This window comes from Chiloscyllium plagiosum, unplaced genomic scaffold (genome assembly GCF_037043375.1).
Source record: "Chiloscyllium plagiosum isolate Xiang-an unplaced genomic scaffold, Cpla_swu_hap1 HiC_scaffold_33, whole genome shotgun sequence".
NCBI lineage: Eukaryota > Metazoa > Chordata > Chondrichthyes > Orectolobiformes > Hemiscylliidae > Chiloscyllium > Chiloscyllium plagiosum.
Window position 1 is genome coordinate 1,140,480 of NW_028270171.1, and position 16,566 is coordinate 1,157,045.

General features: G+C 41.8%; 2 protein-coding genes across 8 annotated transcripts in view; one reads left to right on the top strand and one right to left on the bottom strand.

Annotated features, from left to right (window-relative positions):
• LOC122542064 (transcriptional enhancer factor TEF-1-like) overlaps nt 1-2,912 on the top strand; it is an 87,773-nt gene extending 84,861 nt beyond the window's left edge. For all 4 annotated transcript variants that reach the window (XM_087978149.1, XM_087978151.1, XM_043679353.2 and 1 more), the window contains 4 exons: nt 173-346; nt 682-822; nt 1,439-1,591; nt 2,327-2,912. In XM_087978149.1, coding sequence (XP_087834275.1) covers nt 173-346; nt 682-822; nt 1,439-1,591; nt 2,327-2,440 — 582 coding nt within the window. In that variant the 3' untranslated portion in view covers nt 2,441-2,912. The remainder of the gene's footprint in view (nt 1-172; nt 347-681; nt 823-1,438; nt 1,592-2,326) is intronic.
• A 121-nt stretch (nt 2,913-3,033) lies between these two features.
• On the bottom strand, nt 3,034-16,541 carry LOC148141177 (uncharacterized). 4 transcript variants are annotated; one of them, XM_087978153.1, is made up of 6 exons: nt 10,935-11,045; nt 10,715-10,837; nt 9,884-9,955; nt 7,578-7,636; nt 5,150-5,206; nt 3,034-4,967 (listed from the first exon to the last, which is right to left on the bottom strand). In XM_087978153.1, the coding sequence occupies exons 3-6, from the start codon at nt 9,942-9,944 to the stop codon at nt 4,857-4,859; spliced, it is 288 nt and encodes a 95-aa protein (XP_087834279.1). In that variant the 5' UTR covers nt 9,945-9,955; nt 10,715-10,837; nt 10,935-11,045; the 3' UTR covers nt 3,034-4,856. The 4 variants fall into 4 exon arrangements, with proteins under 4 accessions (XP_087834279.1, XP_087834278.1, XP_087834281.1 ...); XM_087978152.1 differs by lacking the exons at nt 10,715-10,837; nt 10,935-11,045 and adding an exon at nt 16,517-16,541; XM_087978155.1 differs by lacking the exons at nt 10,715-10,837; nt 10,935-11,045 and adding an exon at nt 16,482-16,533.
• Nucleotides 16,542-16,566: the final 25 nt, after the last annotated feature.

The following is a 16,566-nucleotide window of genomic DNA, read 5'->3' on the forward strand; positions in this document are numbered from 1 at the left end:
TATACTAGATTCTGCCCTGTCTCTGAAGATCTCAGTCTCCCTTTTTCTGACCTGGTCTAGAATCATTGGTTGATTTAAAACAGTTTAATAGCTAGTTGTGTCCTCCATTTTTAACTGAAATTTATCATGTGGAGTATTCAAACTTGTGCGTTTTCTGATCTTCCTTTTGCAGTACAATAAACATCTCTTTGTCCACATCGGTCAGTCAAGTCCTTCCTATAATGAAGCTCTACTTGAATCAGTTGACATTCGCCAAATCTATGATAAATTTCCAGAGAAGAAAGGGGGATTGAAGGAGTTGTTTGAGAAAGGAACACCAAACACCTTTTTCCTTGTAAAATTCTGGGTCAGTATAAATGATTGAGGAGCTCGGTTTGTTGATTTTTTTTTAAAAGAAAAGCAGCGTCATCTCCTTGCATGACACAGACTTTCCTCGAAGTCAACACAATGTCACAAAAGCTGAACTTTACAGAGGCATTTGATTTGGCATTTGGATGGCTTTCTCTGACTTCATAGTGTGAAAGATTGGCATAACAAGTCTCGTCTCCATCAGCGATCAGACACCGCTCCGGCCAGAGGGATAAGATACAACTGAAAAACTTTCATGCTAAATCAAAACAGAGAAGGCAAAGTGTTTAGTTTTAATTTGCAGCTGACCAAATTCTTGGTGTTTTTTTGTAGGCTGATCTTAGCATTCATACTCAAGATGAAGCAGGTATGTTCTATGGAGTCACCAGCCAGTATGAAAGTGCTGAGAACATGACCATTACCTGTTCCTCTAAGGTCTGCTCTTTTGGAAAACAAGTTGTAGAAAAAGTTGAAGTAAGTTCACATTTTTAAGATTTGACAACTTGTAGGCTAGAAGTTTGAGTTTTCTGCATTTAGTCAGAATCACACAGCAGGAAAACAGACCCTTTGGTCCAACTCATCCACTTTGACCAGGTTTTCCGAATTAAACTAGGCCTGTTTGGCTATATTCAACCCGTATTCCTCAATACCAATCCTGGTGCCTTTTAAATGTTGTAACCCTTCATGGGGTTCTTGCACAGTTTATGCCCTTTATCTATTGTGTGAATGCTGACCTGCCTCTTGTTTATCTTATGGAGTAGCTCATAGGTGTGCCCAAGTGAGTACCTCCAGGACCCATCTGTGTCACAGGTGTGGAGCACAGGGTGCAGGTCAGGACCTTCTATACTATGGCTCTATAGAAGGAAAACCAAATTGGAGTTTCAATCACATATCCAAAGGTTTCATTCTCCATGTCATACAGATGAGAGGGAAAGCTTTCCTAACATTTTATTGCAGTCTTGTTATTTCTGTTTCCTCCAGATAAGGTGGTAAATCTTGCTATTGTCTGTTGGCAAAGCAAGAGCACATTGATTTCCAGCTCTTCAGTGTTCCAGTTCCTTGTGAATTAATGTTCTTTTTCCTTTCACAGACAGAATATGCCCGGTTTGAAAATGGCCGCTTTCTGTACCGAATTCATCGTTCTCCAATGTGTGAATATTTGATTAACTTTATACACAAACTTAAGCAGCTCCCAGAGAAATACATGATGAATAGTGTCTTGGAGAATTTCACCATTTTACAGGTACAACAATTTACATAAAGGAGACATTTAATTCATCCACCACTATCACTGGCAGTCTCTCGCTGGATCTATCCACACAGCTACCTATTTTTGTTTTCAGAATTTTTCATCTATTAATGGTTATTCCATCCTTGTGCATGGTGAATTGATTAGCTTCAATAGCCATTTGCAATGATATATACCATAATTATTTGTCCTCTGTCTGAACTTTTTATTTCAGACCTAAGTATGTATGCCCATCATATGCCAGTATGTATTGCCCTAGTTCTTTAAGACTCTCATTATTCTCCAAAATGTGAATATCCAATTAACTTTAAACTTAAGCAGCTCCCACAGCTGTATGGGATGAATAGTGTCTTGGGGAATTTCACCATTCTGCAGGTATTGTTGTTGCTAATTATAACATAAGTTCTTATCATTAGTGGTTTCCCCACTGAATCTGTATCACATGATTTCCATAACTCTAGTAACCTTTACAGAACACAATGTCCAAAACTGCACACAGTATTCTCACAAAACAACCATTTACTTTATTTCCCTATTCAACCCCTGGATTCGGATTTTAATTTTTAGCTTTAGTTTCTTTTTACATCTGTACAGCATGCCATATCTCAGACTTGTTCAGTTTCTCCCTGTGTCTTACTTCATAGCCTAATGATCTGGTTCTCATTGTCTCTGCCTCACTGTTCAGTTTCCATTTGAATTATTACTTTTACATTTTTCAATCTTTTCCAGGTGGTAACCAACAGAGACACACAAGAACTCCTCTTGTGTGTTGCATACGTCTTTGAAGTTTCGACTAGTGAACATGGAGCTCAGCATCACATCTATAAACTTGTGAAAGATTAGACTAAAGCCATGCTCTCAGTTTTGTTTCTAAACATTGAGGAGGAGAATCTGGATCGGTTTGAGGTGCTATCTTTTTCCCATATGCCGTTCTGCGATTTCACCCACCACAAACCCAACCTCTGAGGCTGGTTTTCTGTACAATACTAAACAACTCTAGTGATCCGGTTTACAGTGACAACAGCCACATCAAGCTTTTCTTGAAGGTTGTGCAGTGAAAATAAGGACATGTTTGGCTTTAACCAAATCGTAATCTTAATTTGATTGGACTGATGGAGAAGCCCCAGCAGCATTGTATTTGTCTTCCACCTTTAAGGTGTATTAAGTGATTTGACGTTTGCTGTTAGCAAATGATTCCTTTTATCTTGGTTGTTGATTAGAAATGATTATCACCTAGTTCAAACAAACTTTGGATAAAATTGGAAGAGACCCTACCAGATTGGAAGATTAAACATTCACCCTGTGTATTGGCAAACATGTGTGTGTTCTGACCTCTCCATACTTGCATACCGCTGTGGGAACAGTAAATAAATTATTTATTTGGATCAGTGTCATCCTGCTGCAACCAACCACCCTCCGACCGAAAGCAACAGATTGCAATTGCTTCAATGTATTATTGAGATAAAATGTGTTGCTACTTACTGCATCATTAGGACACAGTTGTGATTACTGTAACGTCGGCAGAATATTGTCAGTACTTTGGGTACTCGGGCGAGGAAGGGTTGGTTGGAATTTGGGGGTGAGGTTGGTAGTTGGCTGGTGGGGCTCTGTCCAGGGGCCTATTATTTTTGGGAGTAATGTTTCTCCCCTTATCTGTGCCTGGCAGATAGCTATCGGCATCATAGTCAGCCTAGACACAGTGATTGTTTAAACCAGAACAAGAGGTTGCTATACCCTTACTCCATTCATGTCCGCTCTGAATGCTGAGGGACTCTGGGGAGAACACTGAGCACTTCCCTGCTCCACAATAAGACATTTAATGTTGTATTGTTTTAAATGTTCCAACTTGAGACAATCCCATTTTTCTTTTATCTGTCTTCATCTCTCACTCACTCTATTTATCCATCTTTCTTTTGCTACTTCCTAGATTGTTTTTTATGTATTCTATATTTGTTCCTTTGCTCACACTTCCATCTCTCTATATTGAACTCCGGATTCTAGGGGAGGGATGAATGTGGAGTTTTGTGGGAAAATTGTGTGTGAGAGACAGAAACTGAGCAAGGGGTTAGGAATAAACCGTGTGCCAACTGTATACCAGTGTTGGTTGATTGGCAACATTGTTCATTTGCAAAGACTTTCATCCTCATTTCTCAGCAATTTTTTCAATTCAGGGTTTGGGAAATATTTGCTTTAAAGAATGCCGTTTGCCTGGAAACCTCAGTAGTCCTCCTGACAGTTAGAGACTCTAGGCCAATGCAGCTTATTTTTGGTCTAACTAGCCCAATTCAATGTTCGTTCTTTTGTCAAAGTAGTAAGATTACCTCCCAGCATCATAAAATTGCCCTTTTAAAAGAGGCAGTCATATTGGATTGGGCAAAAGTGATGCTGGAAACCAGGGTTTACATCAGAGTAGTGCTGGAAAAGCACAGCAGGTCAGGCAGCATACGAGGAGCAGGAAAATCAACGTTTTGGGCAAAAGCCTTTCATCAGGAATACTGGACTCCAGAGGGGTCTCAAGGTCACCCTCCTTCAGAGATATTCACCTTGACCTTTCCTTAATTTTAATTACAGGAGTTGTGTAACATTCAAACAGAGTTATGAGGTCCTGACAGCATTATTTAATAGAAACAGAATCTCACTGCTGTTCTCCAGGTCTCGAGGCTAAGACGCTTTGGACAGGGAGACTAGTCAGATAGCTCCATGGAACCCAGGGAGGGGACAGAGTCTTTGGAACTCCTTACCACAGAGAGCTGTCGGGGCAGAATCCTCATTTTGTATTTAAGGCTGAGACAGAATCTTGATCATTCAGGGAATTAAGGGTTATGGAGAAAGGGAGGAAAGTGAGGAATGTCAGATCAACCAGAATTTGACTAAATGCAGAGCAAGCTCAGAGGGCTAAATGGGCCTACTCCTGTTCCTTGTGGTTTTATAAAACCTGAGGTGACCGTGCTTTGTACAGTTGGTACTAAAGGAGTAGATTACAAACCGATCAATTTCCACCCATTCTGGCTGCTACTGAGCATCAAAAGCTGTACAGTTGTGAATACTTATAACCATTAACCAAGTTTTCATCAAGACAGACTCTGAGACTGCTGCCTATCCTACACCATAACTCATTTTCATCCACAGATTGATTTTATTTAATGTTTTGCTTTACAAGTGATTTTACACAGCAGGCAGGGGGTGGATGCTCCTCATTTGTGAACCTGCAGGAGTCATCAGTGGAGTGGGAGCCCAAGGAAGTGCCACAGATGTAAGGCTATTTGTTGATGAAATGCAGCTGTCGTTTCAGAATGTATGGTGACTTCTGCCTCGCAGATTCCTTCAATGCCCGTTTCTGATCATGGTTCCAAGCCTCACATAGCAGGAGCTGGGGACAGAACATTGTGAGGAAGAAAGCAGTAATGGGAAGCCAGTCCAACAGTGACATCATGCCATGCATAACATCGCCAGTTATAAAGTTTGTTTTTTGCCTCACACAGCAATAGCAATCATTTAACACGCACAATCTTGTTGCTGTTGGAGTAGGGCCATGAGGTTCTTCACACTCACCTGAACAGCCATCTGAGATCTCGGTTTGATCTGCCAATTGTAGCCAAGGCTTTGGTGCTGTTAGATAAGGAAGGGAAATATCAGCCAGGGCTCCTCGGGGCATCTCATGTCTTCAAGAAAGAAAAAATGATATACCCCTTGACATTTCAATGGTATTCTTACTGTCAACTTCCTGCTGGAGGTTACCATTGACTAGAAAAACTTATAGAATCCCTACAGTGTGGAAGTGGGCCATTTAGCCCATCAAGTCCATACTGACCCTCTGCATAGCATCCCACCCAGAACCCCCACCCCATCCTTGTAACCTTGGATTTTCTTCATGGCCAAACCACCTAACCTGCACAGGGAAAATGTGCAAATGCCATACAGACAGAGGGTGGAATCAAACCCAGGTCCCTGGTGCAATGAAGCAGGAGTGCTAACCACTGAACCACCATTCCACCTCTCTATAGCTGCAGTACTTGTGACTAGACCAGATAAGAGCAGGTCATAGCATGAAAATCTGTGATAACCCAACTTCAGACCTCCCCAGAGCTTGTCCACCATCTACAAGGCACAAGTCAGGACTGTGATGGAATATTCCCAATATGCAGCTTCAACATAATAGTTTTATCTGGGACAGAGCAGCTTGTGTGATTGGCATCACTTCCAACACATTCAATGTTAATGTCCTCTATAATTGGTATAGTCACAGCAGTGCGTACTGTCTGGAAGGTGCACAGGAAAAACTCAATGAGGCTCCTTCAACAGCACTTCCGAGCTGTGACCTACACTACTCAGAAGCCCTAACAGTAACAGGTGCATGGGAAAAATAATAGCTGTGATTTAATCACCAAGACACATAGTCCTGACTTGGAGCTCTAAAATTATTCCTTCAATATCACTGCGAGAGCAGCCTGAAACTCCCTCCCTGAGAATATTACGGGTGTCCCTATATCAGTGGAATATAACAGTTCAAGACGACAACTCTGCACCACCACGTTGAAGACAATAAGGGATACAAACAACCCCTCCAAACTGGAGATTCTCACACTGCAAGACCAAACAATAAAAAGTGTGCATTGTGGGGAACTATTAAGAGACTGGATGCTGGTGCTTCCGTATTAGAATAGTGAGACAAAACTTTGACTGTTTTAACAGTTGGAGTATTTGAGTAATATCCACCAGAATTTGACAACCTTAAAGAAGTTTAAAAGGTTATGAAAGGCATGGATACAGTGGCAAATATGAGGCTTTTTCCTAGGGTGGAGGGATCAATTACTGGGGGGGGAGGGGGGACCACAGGTACAAGGGAAGAAGTTTAAAAGAAATGTACAAGGCAGGTTTTTCACACAGAGGGTGGTGAGTGCCTGGAACATGCTGCCAGAGGAGGTGGTTGAAGCAGACAATAGCAGCACTCATGATGCACCTGGACAAATACATGAACAGGATGGGAATAGAGGGATACGGATCCTGTAAGTGAAGACAGTTTTAGTATGGAAGGGCAAAATGTGTCAGCGCAGGCTTGGAGGGCCGAATGGCCCCTTCCCGTGTTGTATTGTTCTTTGAATTAAAGATGGTACATATTTTCCCACTAAATATCTTTTTGTAACTCATTATGAACTTGTTCAATGTTATTTGAGCGCATCATGCGGGAGGTTTCCTGCCTGGCCCGTTACAACTCGCACAGCACCATCAGCTTCCAGGAAATCCAGACTGCTGTGTCAGAGGGAATAAAGGCAATGACTAAGTACACCAGCTCCAAATGAAAAACCACACCAAAGAGAAAAAAAAAAGTGAAGAGTGACTTGATTAAAGTGTATGAGATCCTGAATGGTCTTTAGCAGTGGATGCTCAGGACCTGGACAGTGAATTTCTGAATCATTAAGAACTTTGAATGTCAAAAACCTATTTATAATGAAAGCCACCTTTAAATATCTAAATTAATGCATACAAACATATGCAAAAGGAAGGTCACAAACTACAGAGTTAACTGATTCCACTAGTGAAACAGGAAAGTTGTGCAATCGGTCCATGCCCTTATGCAGTGAATCTGAAATGATGGGTCGGATTCTCATAGCTGTATCTGTGGCTGACAATGCCAGGGCTCGCTGGCAAGAAATGTCTTTCTTGATAATGTTATCAGTGTGGATCCAATAGGAAGCCTATCGGGATTCTATGTCTTCAGACAGTAAGCATGTGATGTCACTTACTGACTAGGGAAGATGACAGCTGCATACGTGCTCAAAGATAAATAATTGAAAATTAATATTTTTAAGTTAAACTGATTTTAAATGGCAAACAGCTTGATTTTTCCATATTCTGCATATTGCTTTTTGCTGAGAGTCCAGTTGCTATCTCAGATGTTAAAAGATTCTGGTTACTTGCTTCTAGAATTGAAGATGCCTCTGATTAAGTTTTCTTAAAATCAGAAAATAAACATACTCACATACGAATTGTGAAAATGAGCACAATAATATTGTGTCATCGCTGAAAGCAATTGGGCCTCTGGGAAAAGAAGAAATGAGATGCTCAGATCTTGCAGGTAATCAAGTCATTAGAGAATCTTTCTGTATGGCAGTAGTGATTGCTACTAGACAAAAGACCTTGGTATAACTGGTCTTGGTGATGCAAAGTTAGCAGTCATATCAATGGCAAATAATATTAGTACAAAAATGGCAGGCAATCAATGTCAGGAGTAGGTGAGAATTTCTCCATCTTTCTTTACAAACAATGGTACTACTGTTATGCCTCACTGTAGCACACTGGAACTTAAGCCCCACTATCCCTAGAGTAATCTCAAGTTAGATATTTGATCAAAGTACACTAAGTCTTCAATTAAACAGAAAACCTAGACTAAGTTTGAGTTATTAAGAACTATTATTTACTAAAATTACCACAGAAACAATGATGGTCCACAAATTATAAATGCTGCCTTATTGATTAAAAGCAACAGCTTACCAAAACTGGACAGAACAAACAAACAACTGGCTTTCTTTAGGTCCAAATGTTTTTTGCAGATAGAGAGACACCACCTCCCCTTCCAGTGAAATAAATGCTTCTCATTTTATCATTCACACCCATAAGCTCTTCAGCTGCCCAGGAACCAGAGCTGACATCAAGTAGATGACCTTTGGCATCCTCAACTGGTAACCATTCCAAAGACTAGCAGGCACAAACCAACCTGTAGCTGGCTGAAACTTGCTTTGTGTGTGCACACCAGTGTCACGTCTCCTCTTGTAGCTGCTCTACCCACCCACCACCTTTAGTATTTGAACTGCAACAGTGTTAGTACAACCTACACTAAGTTTCAGTCAGATGCTTTTTAAAAAAAAGTGTAGCAGTTCTTTGTCCTTTCCCTAATTCAGTCCACAATCAAAAAATAAGTTAACAAAAAGATGCAGAATGCGGGAGAAACTCCGAAGTCTGATAGCATCTGTGGAGAGAGAAACAGATAACCTTTTCAGTCTGATATGACTTGTTCAGAAAGTCTAAGAGACAGATACTGCCTGAACTGCTGAATTTTCTCAGCACTTTTTAATTTCACTCGGCTTCCATTGGGATTCTTAACGGGGAGAGGCTCACCAGTCTGATTGCTTTTCCAAGGGTTGACTGAAGGAGTTATTTTGCTCCAATTGAATTGGGTTGTATTGGAAGTGCTCACAAGTTTGGTGGCAGAAAGAGACAGATCAGTGACTCTTCATCATGGTGCAGATCTTTGGTTATAAAGCATTGATTTTGTCTCTTTCTTTCCACAGAATTTCGCTGGTTCTGCTTAATAATTCCAGCATTTCAGTTTATATTTCAGATTTCCATTATCTGTAGCAATTTATCTTCATATTATATAAAGCATGCTGGACATTTATAAATGTTTGCTCTCAATATAAAATGAGAATATTTATCACTCAAAGCAAAATGCAATTTACCTGTTAATATGGATGTATTAACATTACATGCTTGTATTGTAACAAGGTAGTTGTATAAGATCTGGAGTTTGGCATGGGGAGACTGCAGGTAAGTGGCACTGAAAAGCCCATCAGCCATGATTGAATGGTGGAGTGGACTTGATGGGCCAAATGGCCTTAGTTCCACTCCTACATCTTATGTTAACAAAGTGAAAGTGTTTTGGATGTTGCCGGCTTGATATTGCCTCGGGCAAGGCTCAGAGGAGGAGCTGGCTGCACAGTCTGAACAACAAGGAGTATCATACTGAAACCTGGACTTCAGGTGGGTTTTGTATAGAGTGAAAAAAGGTAAGACATTTTGTATATATAATTCGATTCCACCCTGACTATAATTCTTCATTCTGAGCACCTGAAAGACCAGGGTCCATGGTTTCTTGCCCTAGCACTGGCTCATTGTAGGAACTGTGGTACTGCACATTGACTCATTATAAATCTCCCATACTATTACTGCTTATACACTGACTCACTGCATTAAAGCCACTGTTTCACACTGCACATTCACCACAGACCCTACACTGGCACCTGTTCTGTACATTACCCACTGCTAGTCTGATTCATTGTACTCTTCACTGCACACTCACCGAATTCTCCTCCTGTGATCCCAAAGAGTGGAAGTTTAGAAGACTGCCCACTGTTGCCGTGTCACTAAGTTAAAGTTTGCTCGCAACAATAATATTTTTATTGAGCATTGGAAGGTAAACCAAATTTCCTGGACTTCTCTAGATTTGACCTTCCTACTTTGTATTTCACACAGTTCTCACACCCAGGGTCCAGACAGATGCTCTCTTACCTGTGAAAACTCCAAACGTTGTGAGCAGGATTCCAATCAGGTACAATTGGTAAAACTGCATGGCTCCTGCACCTGAAAGTACAAACAGAAAACTGCAGTCTGACAAAGGAGCTGTTTGATTTCTTAAATATGAATACCTCTTTATAAGAGCAATGTTTTATGTCCTATTCAATCTTCTCCAAATAAACTGGAGAAAAGGGGGATTAACAACATCCAGCACCCAAACTAATTTCACCCATAATATTGGTGGCAAGTCTTATCCCAGAGAGGAATTTACTTTTTGCATGTTCAATATTTATAGTTAATTTCTTGCACCAGCAGGTTTCAGCTGACACTTCCTGATGCACTGGTACATCTCACTGCTCATGGTACAGACAGCAGGAGGCCTGGATATTACCATCCATCCACCCTAATCCCACTCTCCATGTCATCATGTATAGTCTTGCAGGTTACACTTCCATTGGATATTTAAGTACCTTTCCTCTTCCTCCTGAGAATCTATCCACTTTGGCATTGCTCCCAGCTCACCTTAATTGCATTCCCCATCTGCCTGTACTCTGGAACTGACAGAATGTTCTCAATCCCAGGATATTTTATCCAATTTGATTTGGTGAAGATTAATCTGGCTGCAATCGCTGTGCAATGTGATGAGAATAAGGTTCGGCTGGACAAAGCTGTGTTCACTCAAACCACGCGCTTCCTCTAAACTGCCCAATATGTTCATCTCAATCTCTCACTCTCCCATTAAATCTCACAGGCCAGCAGCAATTCCATCTATTTTAAATTTGTTTTTCACTTATTAATTTAACATTCTTATTTCGTCAGTCTTACCTTTGTGTTCTATTTTGGTTCAACCCAATCCGTCATTGGACATTCACGTCACACAGCTTTTCCAAAATGTTTAACAAATTCTAATAGCGCTCAACATATTCGACTTCTTTATTGTTCTCCACACTTCAAAGCAAACAGTTTTGCTAAAGTGAAATAAACTTTCCAAAATATCGTTTTAAAGTAGTATCGTTAGACTCCAGCATTTAATGTCCAAGCCTACCTTTCTGCCTTGGAGCTGATCTGTTCCTCTGTCACTAAATCTTCTCACTTTCTGTGATCGCACAGAGAATTTTGTTGCACTATTTATTTGGCAAGAACCGAGGAGCTTGAGAGGTGGGCGGAGTCAGGTCCCATTGATCAGAGACGGACCTGTCAGCAGCTGCAAGTGAAGACTATGTAACCCTTTACTCGCCCCAGATTCGGGCCCTGCCAAATGCTGTTTAACTTCTCTTTACCTGGTGATGTCATGGCTTCTCTCCATAATCAACCTGGTGAAAAATGTTTTGACATCTCTCTGCAGCAGGTGGGGCTTGAACCTGGCATAGAGGCTGCCACATCAGCCCAAGGCATTTCTCTATCAAATGAAAGAATACTTTCTCTAACTGCCATGAGTCTTGACTGAAGACAGGTAGTGGGGTGGGCCGATTAAAGCAGGCTGTGCAGAGTAAACACTAACATCCTGAACATTACACTGGAATAACAATCAGCCAGAGAATGAAAATGTTAATATCTTGGATGAAGGAGGTAAATGGATAATCACCAAGACTGTGGGTGACACAAGAACAAATGGGAAAACAAGCAGTGAGCACGTCACAAAGTATTTGCAAAGGGGCTGTGCACAGGTTAATGAATTGGCAAAAACTTAGCAGTTGGAATATAATGTGGGAAATGTGAGGTTGTACACTTTGGCAGGAGGAATAGAAGAACAGAATATGATTTAAATGGTGAAAGACTGCAGAAAATTGTAGAATGTGATTTAGGGGTTTTTGTCCATTCAAGAGGGTAGATCGTCCAAGTTAGCAGGAAAGAGTGAAAACAAATGGAATGTTGTTGTTTAAAGACAATGATGTATAAGAAATCCATACTGTACACCTCTATGACTCTAAATGGAATGATCTTGTTAAACTATACCAGGGACTGTCAGCCCACAACTGGAATTCTACAAACAACTATTGTCTCCTTATCAAAGGAAAGAAAAAGTTGGCCAGAGAAGGTTGACGAGGTTGATCCCAGGGAGGGATGTGGAGACATTGAGTGGGGTTGGACTTGTACTCATTGGAGTTCAGAAGAATGAGGAGACCTCATTGAAACATGTAAGATTCTTAGGGGGCTTTACAGGATGGATGCAGAGGTTGAGAGAGAGAAAGATTTTCATCAGCAAAGGAAGCAAAGGTTATGGGGAAAAGGGCAGAAAGGGGACTATTCATAGAACATAGAACAATACAGCGCTGAACAGGCCCTTTGGCCCTCTGTTTTGCTGGCATGTGAGCTAATCTAAGCCCATCCCCCTACACTATCCCATCATTGTCCATGTGCTTATCCAAGGATTGTTTAAATCTCGCTAATGTGGCTGAGTTAACTACATTGGCAGGTAGGACATTCCATGCCCTTACCACTCTGAGTAAAGAACCTGCCTCTGACATCTGTCTTAAATCTATCACATGGGCGGCACGGTGGCACAGTGGTTAGCACTGCTGCCTCGCAGCGCCAGAGATCCGGGTTCAATTCCCGCCTCAGGCGACTGACTGTGTGGAGTTTGCACATTCTCCCCGTGTCTGCGTGGGTTTCCTCCGGGTGCTCCGGTTTCCTCCCACAGGCCAAAGATGTGCAGGTCAGGTGAATTGGCCATGCTAAATTGCCCATAGTGTTAGGTAAGGGGTAAATGTAGGGGTAGGGGTATGGGTGGTTTGCGCTTCGGCGGGGCGGTGTGGACTTGTTGGGCCGAAGGGCCTGTTTCCACACTGTAAAGTAATCTAAAAAACATCTCAATTTGTAGCTATGCCCCCTCATACAAGCTGATGTCATCATTCTAGGAAAAAGACTTTCAATATCTACCCTATTTAATCCTCTGATCATCTTGTATGTCTCCATCAAATCCCCCCTTAGCCTTCTTCTTTCCTCAAGTCCCCCAGCCTTTCCTCATAAGACCTTCCCTCCAGCCAAGGCAACATCCTGGTAAATCTCCTCTGCACCTTTTCCAATGCTTCCACATCCTTCCTGTAATGGGGCAACCAGAACTGTACACAATATTCCAAATGGAGCCGCACTAGCATTTTGTATAGTTGCAGCATGACATCACTGCTCTGGAACTCAATCCCTCTACCAATAAAACCTAACACATCATATGCCTTCTGAACAGCACTATCAACCTGGGTGGCAACTTTCAGAGATCTATGTACATGAACACCAAGATCCCTCTGCACATTTACACTACCAAGAATCTTTCCATTGACCCAGTACTCTGTCTTCCTGTTATTCTTCCCAAAGTGTATCACCTCACATTTAGCTGCATTGAACTCCATTGCCACCTCTCGGCTTAATTCTGCAGTTTATCCACTTCCCCTGCAAACTAATATTCTTCCACACTGTCTACTACTCCTCCAACTTTAGTGTGATCTGCAAACTTACTAATCCATCCACCTATGCCTTCATCTAAGTCATTTATAAAAATGACAAACCGCAGTGGTCCCAAAACTGATCCTTGTGGCACACCACTGGTAACCAGACTCCAGGCTGAATATTTTCCATCAACCACTACTCGCTGCCTCCTTACAGAAAGCCAGTTTCTAATCCAAATTGCTAAATCCCCATCAATCCCATGCCTCTGCATTTTCTCCAACAGCCTACCATGTGGAACCTTATCAAAGGCCTTACTGACATCTATGTACACCACATCAACGGCCCTAACCACATGGTTAGTCAACTTCTCAAAAAACTCAGAGGTTTGTGAGACATGACCTGCCCTTGACGAAACCATGTTGAATATCTGAAATCAAATTGTTGCTTGCTAGATGATTATAAATCCTATCTCTCATAATCCTTTCCAAAATCTTTCCTACAACAGACATAAGGCTCACTGGTCTATAATTACCTTGGTCATCTCTACTGCCCTTCTTGAACAAGGGCACAATATTTGCAATCCTCCAGTCCTCTGGTACTAAACCTGTAGACAATGGTGACTCAAAGATCAAAGCCAAAGGCTCCAAAACCACTTCCCTATCTTCCCAGAGAATCCTCTGGTAAAGCCCGTCTCGCCCAGGGGACTTATCTACTTTCACTCCTTCTAGAATTGGTAACACTTCTTCCTTACTAACCTTCCTTTCAAGTCTAATATCTCGTATCTCATTCTTCTCCTCAACATTATTCTCCTTTTCCTGAGTGAAACCCGATGAGAAATATTCATTTAGCACCTCTCCGATCTCCACAGAGTCCACACACAACTTCCCACTTCTGTCTTTGACTGGCCCTATTCCTACTTTAAGCCAAACAGAGAACAGCCAGGGAATTCCTGGAGGCATGGCACTCATCCACTGATTCAATCAACAAGCACATCGACCTGGACCCAATATACTGACCACTGGACAGCTGGAACGGACAGCCGGAAGCGGCAGGTACAAATCTTGACCTGTTGAATGTATCTATCCCTTTCCATCGCTAAACTAAATGCAACTGAAGTATGGTCACTCTCTCCAAAGTGCTCACTACAACTAAATCCAACACCTGGCCTGGTTCATTACCAAGCACCAGATCCAGTGTGGCCTCCCCTATTGTTGGCCCTTCGACATACTGTGTCAGGAAACCCTCCTACACACATTGGATAAAAACTGATCCATCCGATACACTAGAGTTATAGCTTTTCCAGTCAATGTTGGGGAAGTTCAAGTCCCCCTTAATGACCACCCTGTTCCTTTTCACTCCTACCCAGAATTGTTTTGATGCTCCTCTCCTCCACATCCCTGGAACACTGTGGAGGCCTATAAAAAAAATTCCCAGCAGTGTGACTTCTCTCCTGTTTCTAACCTTAGTCCATACTACCTCAGTAGACGAGTCCTCGTCAAAAGTTCTTTCAGCCACCGTTATACTATCCTTCACTAACTAGGCCACAACACCCCTCTTTTACTGCCTTCCCTGTTCTTAATGAAAGATCTAAACCCTGGAACCTGGAACCTGCAACAATGCAGTCCTGATCCTGCTCTATCCTTATCTCCGAAATGGCCACAACATCGAAGTCCCAGGTACCTATCCATGCTGCAAGCTCACCTACCTTATTTCGGATACTTCTGGCGTTGAAGTAGACATGCTTCAAACCAGCTTTCTGTCTGCCAGCACATTCCTGTGACCATGAAATCCTGTCCATGCCCTCCCTACTCCCATCTTCCTGTGCACTGGAACTACACCTCAGGTTCCCATCCCCCTTCTGATCAGCCATGGTCTCATTGAAAGATGGAGCAGATTCAATGGACTGAATGGTCTGCTTCTGCTCCTATTGCTTGGGATTTTATGTAATTGTAGTTGGACCAAAATTCCTGGAGTATTTAATGAAATTGTCACTGAGGAAGAATTCCTCTATTGAGTATACACAGCTTTCATTCCAGTAAAAACATTGAACAGTTTCCATAACCAGGACAATCCTCAACCTTCTGTCAATTCCTCAGAGAACTACATCCCCACAGGCTTTACAGTGCAGTCTGACTCTCACAACAGGATCTGGACAGAAGGAGCTTATCCATGTTCATGGGGTTTTTTTGCAAGACTAGCTCAGTTAATATTACTCATCTGTCTTTCTGATACCATGCCTCCCCCCAGCTGGAATTTCTTTTGCCCTTCAACTCTTTGTCCAATTCTTTTTTGAAAGCCATGATTGAATTTGCCTGCACAAGACCCTGGGGCAATGAGTCCTAGATTCCAGTCACTTGCACTGGAAACTAGTTTCCCTGCTATTTCCTTGGTATCACCTGATTCTTTTTGTAAATCGCCTTCAATTGGTGTGGTCTGCTTTATGTCTCTACACCAATGACCTGTTTCTGTATATCTACTCTATCCATTCTCACATGATTTGAATACTTGTTTCAAATTTCTTCTCTACTTTCTCATCAATAAATGAAGGAATCAGAGCTTCTCCAATTAGTTTATCTGACTGGAGTTGCTCATCTCCAGAGTTGCTTTCATAAACTCTCACAAACCTCCACATCTTCCAAAAGCATTGGACACAATACTTGAGTTTGTCAATATGTAAACGAAATTCCTCACTGTCAGCATCAGATCCTGGATTTGATTCTCACTACAGAGAGCCCAGATGAATAGAAACCAGAATTCTAACTTGGTATCCAGTGAGATACTCAGATCCAATGACTGTGGTTCACATGCAACGTCCCTTCAATATGTGGGAGCTTCTAAAATGGGACTAATCTCCAACCTCCCGAAAAAAAACTAGTCATTCTTAAGATGATAGTAGCCATGGAAGATGCTTCATATTGGAGGCCTATAATGAGCTAGCAACATCTTCAAGCATTCTCTGAGAAAATAAAAACGTGCTATTTTGGCAACATTAGGAGAGAATCGCATTCCTAAGGTTTATTGGAGGATCTGCAGTTAAAACTGAGATCAGAAGCAAGGTAAACCTCTTTACAATGTGATTGTGACAATGAAAATATGAGTTAGAGGATATGCTGAAGAATATCTTCACAGCACAGAGAAAGGGGTCAGGTTGATGACATCCAAAGGAACTTAATGTTGAACCAGGGACAGAACTCATGGCTGCTCCTACCAGATGATCAGCTGTCATGGTAGACACTCATCTACCTTGTACCATTCTTGTACATCCTTGTACCATACACACTGTGGTCTATTTG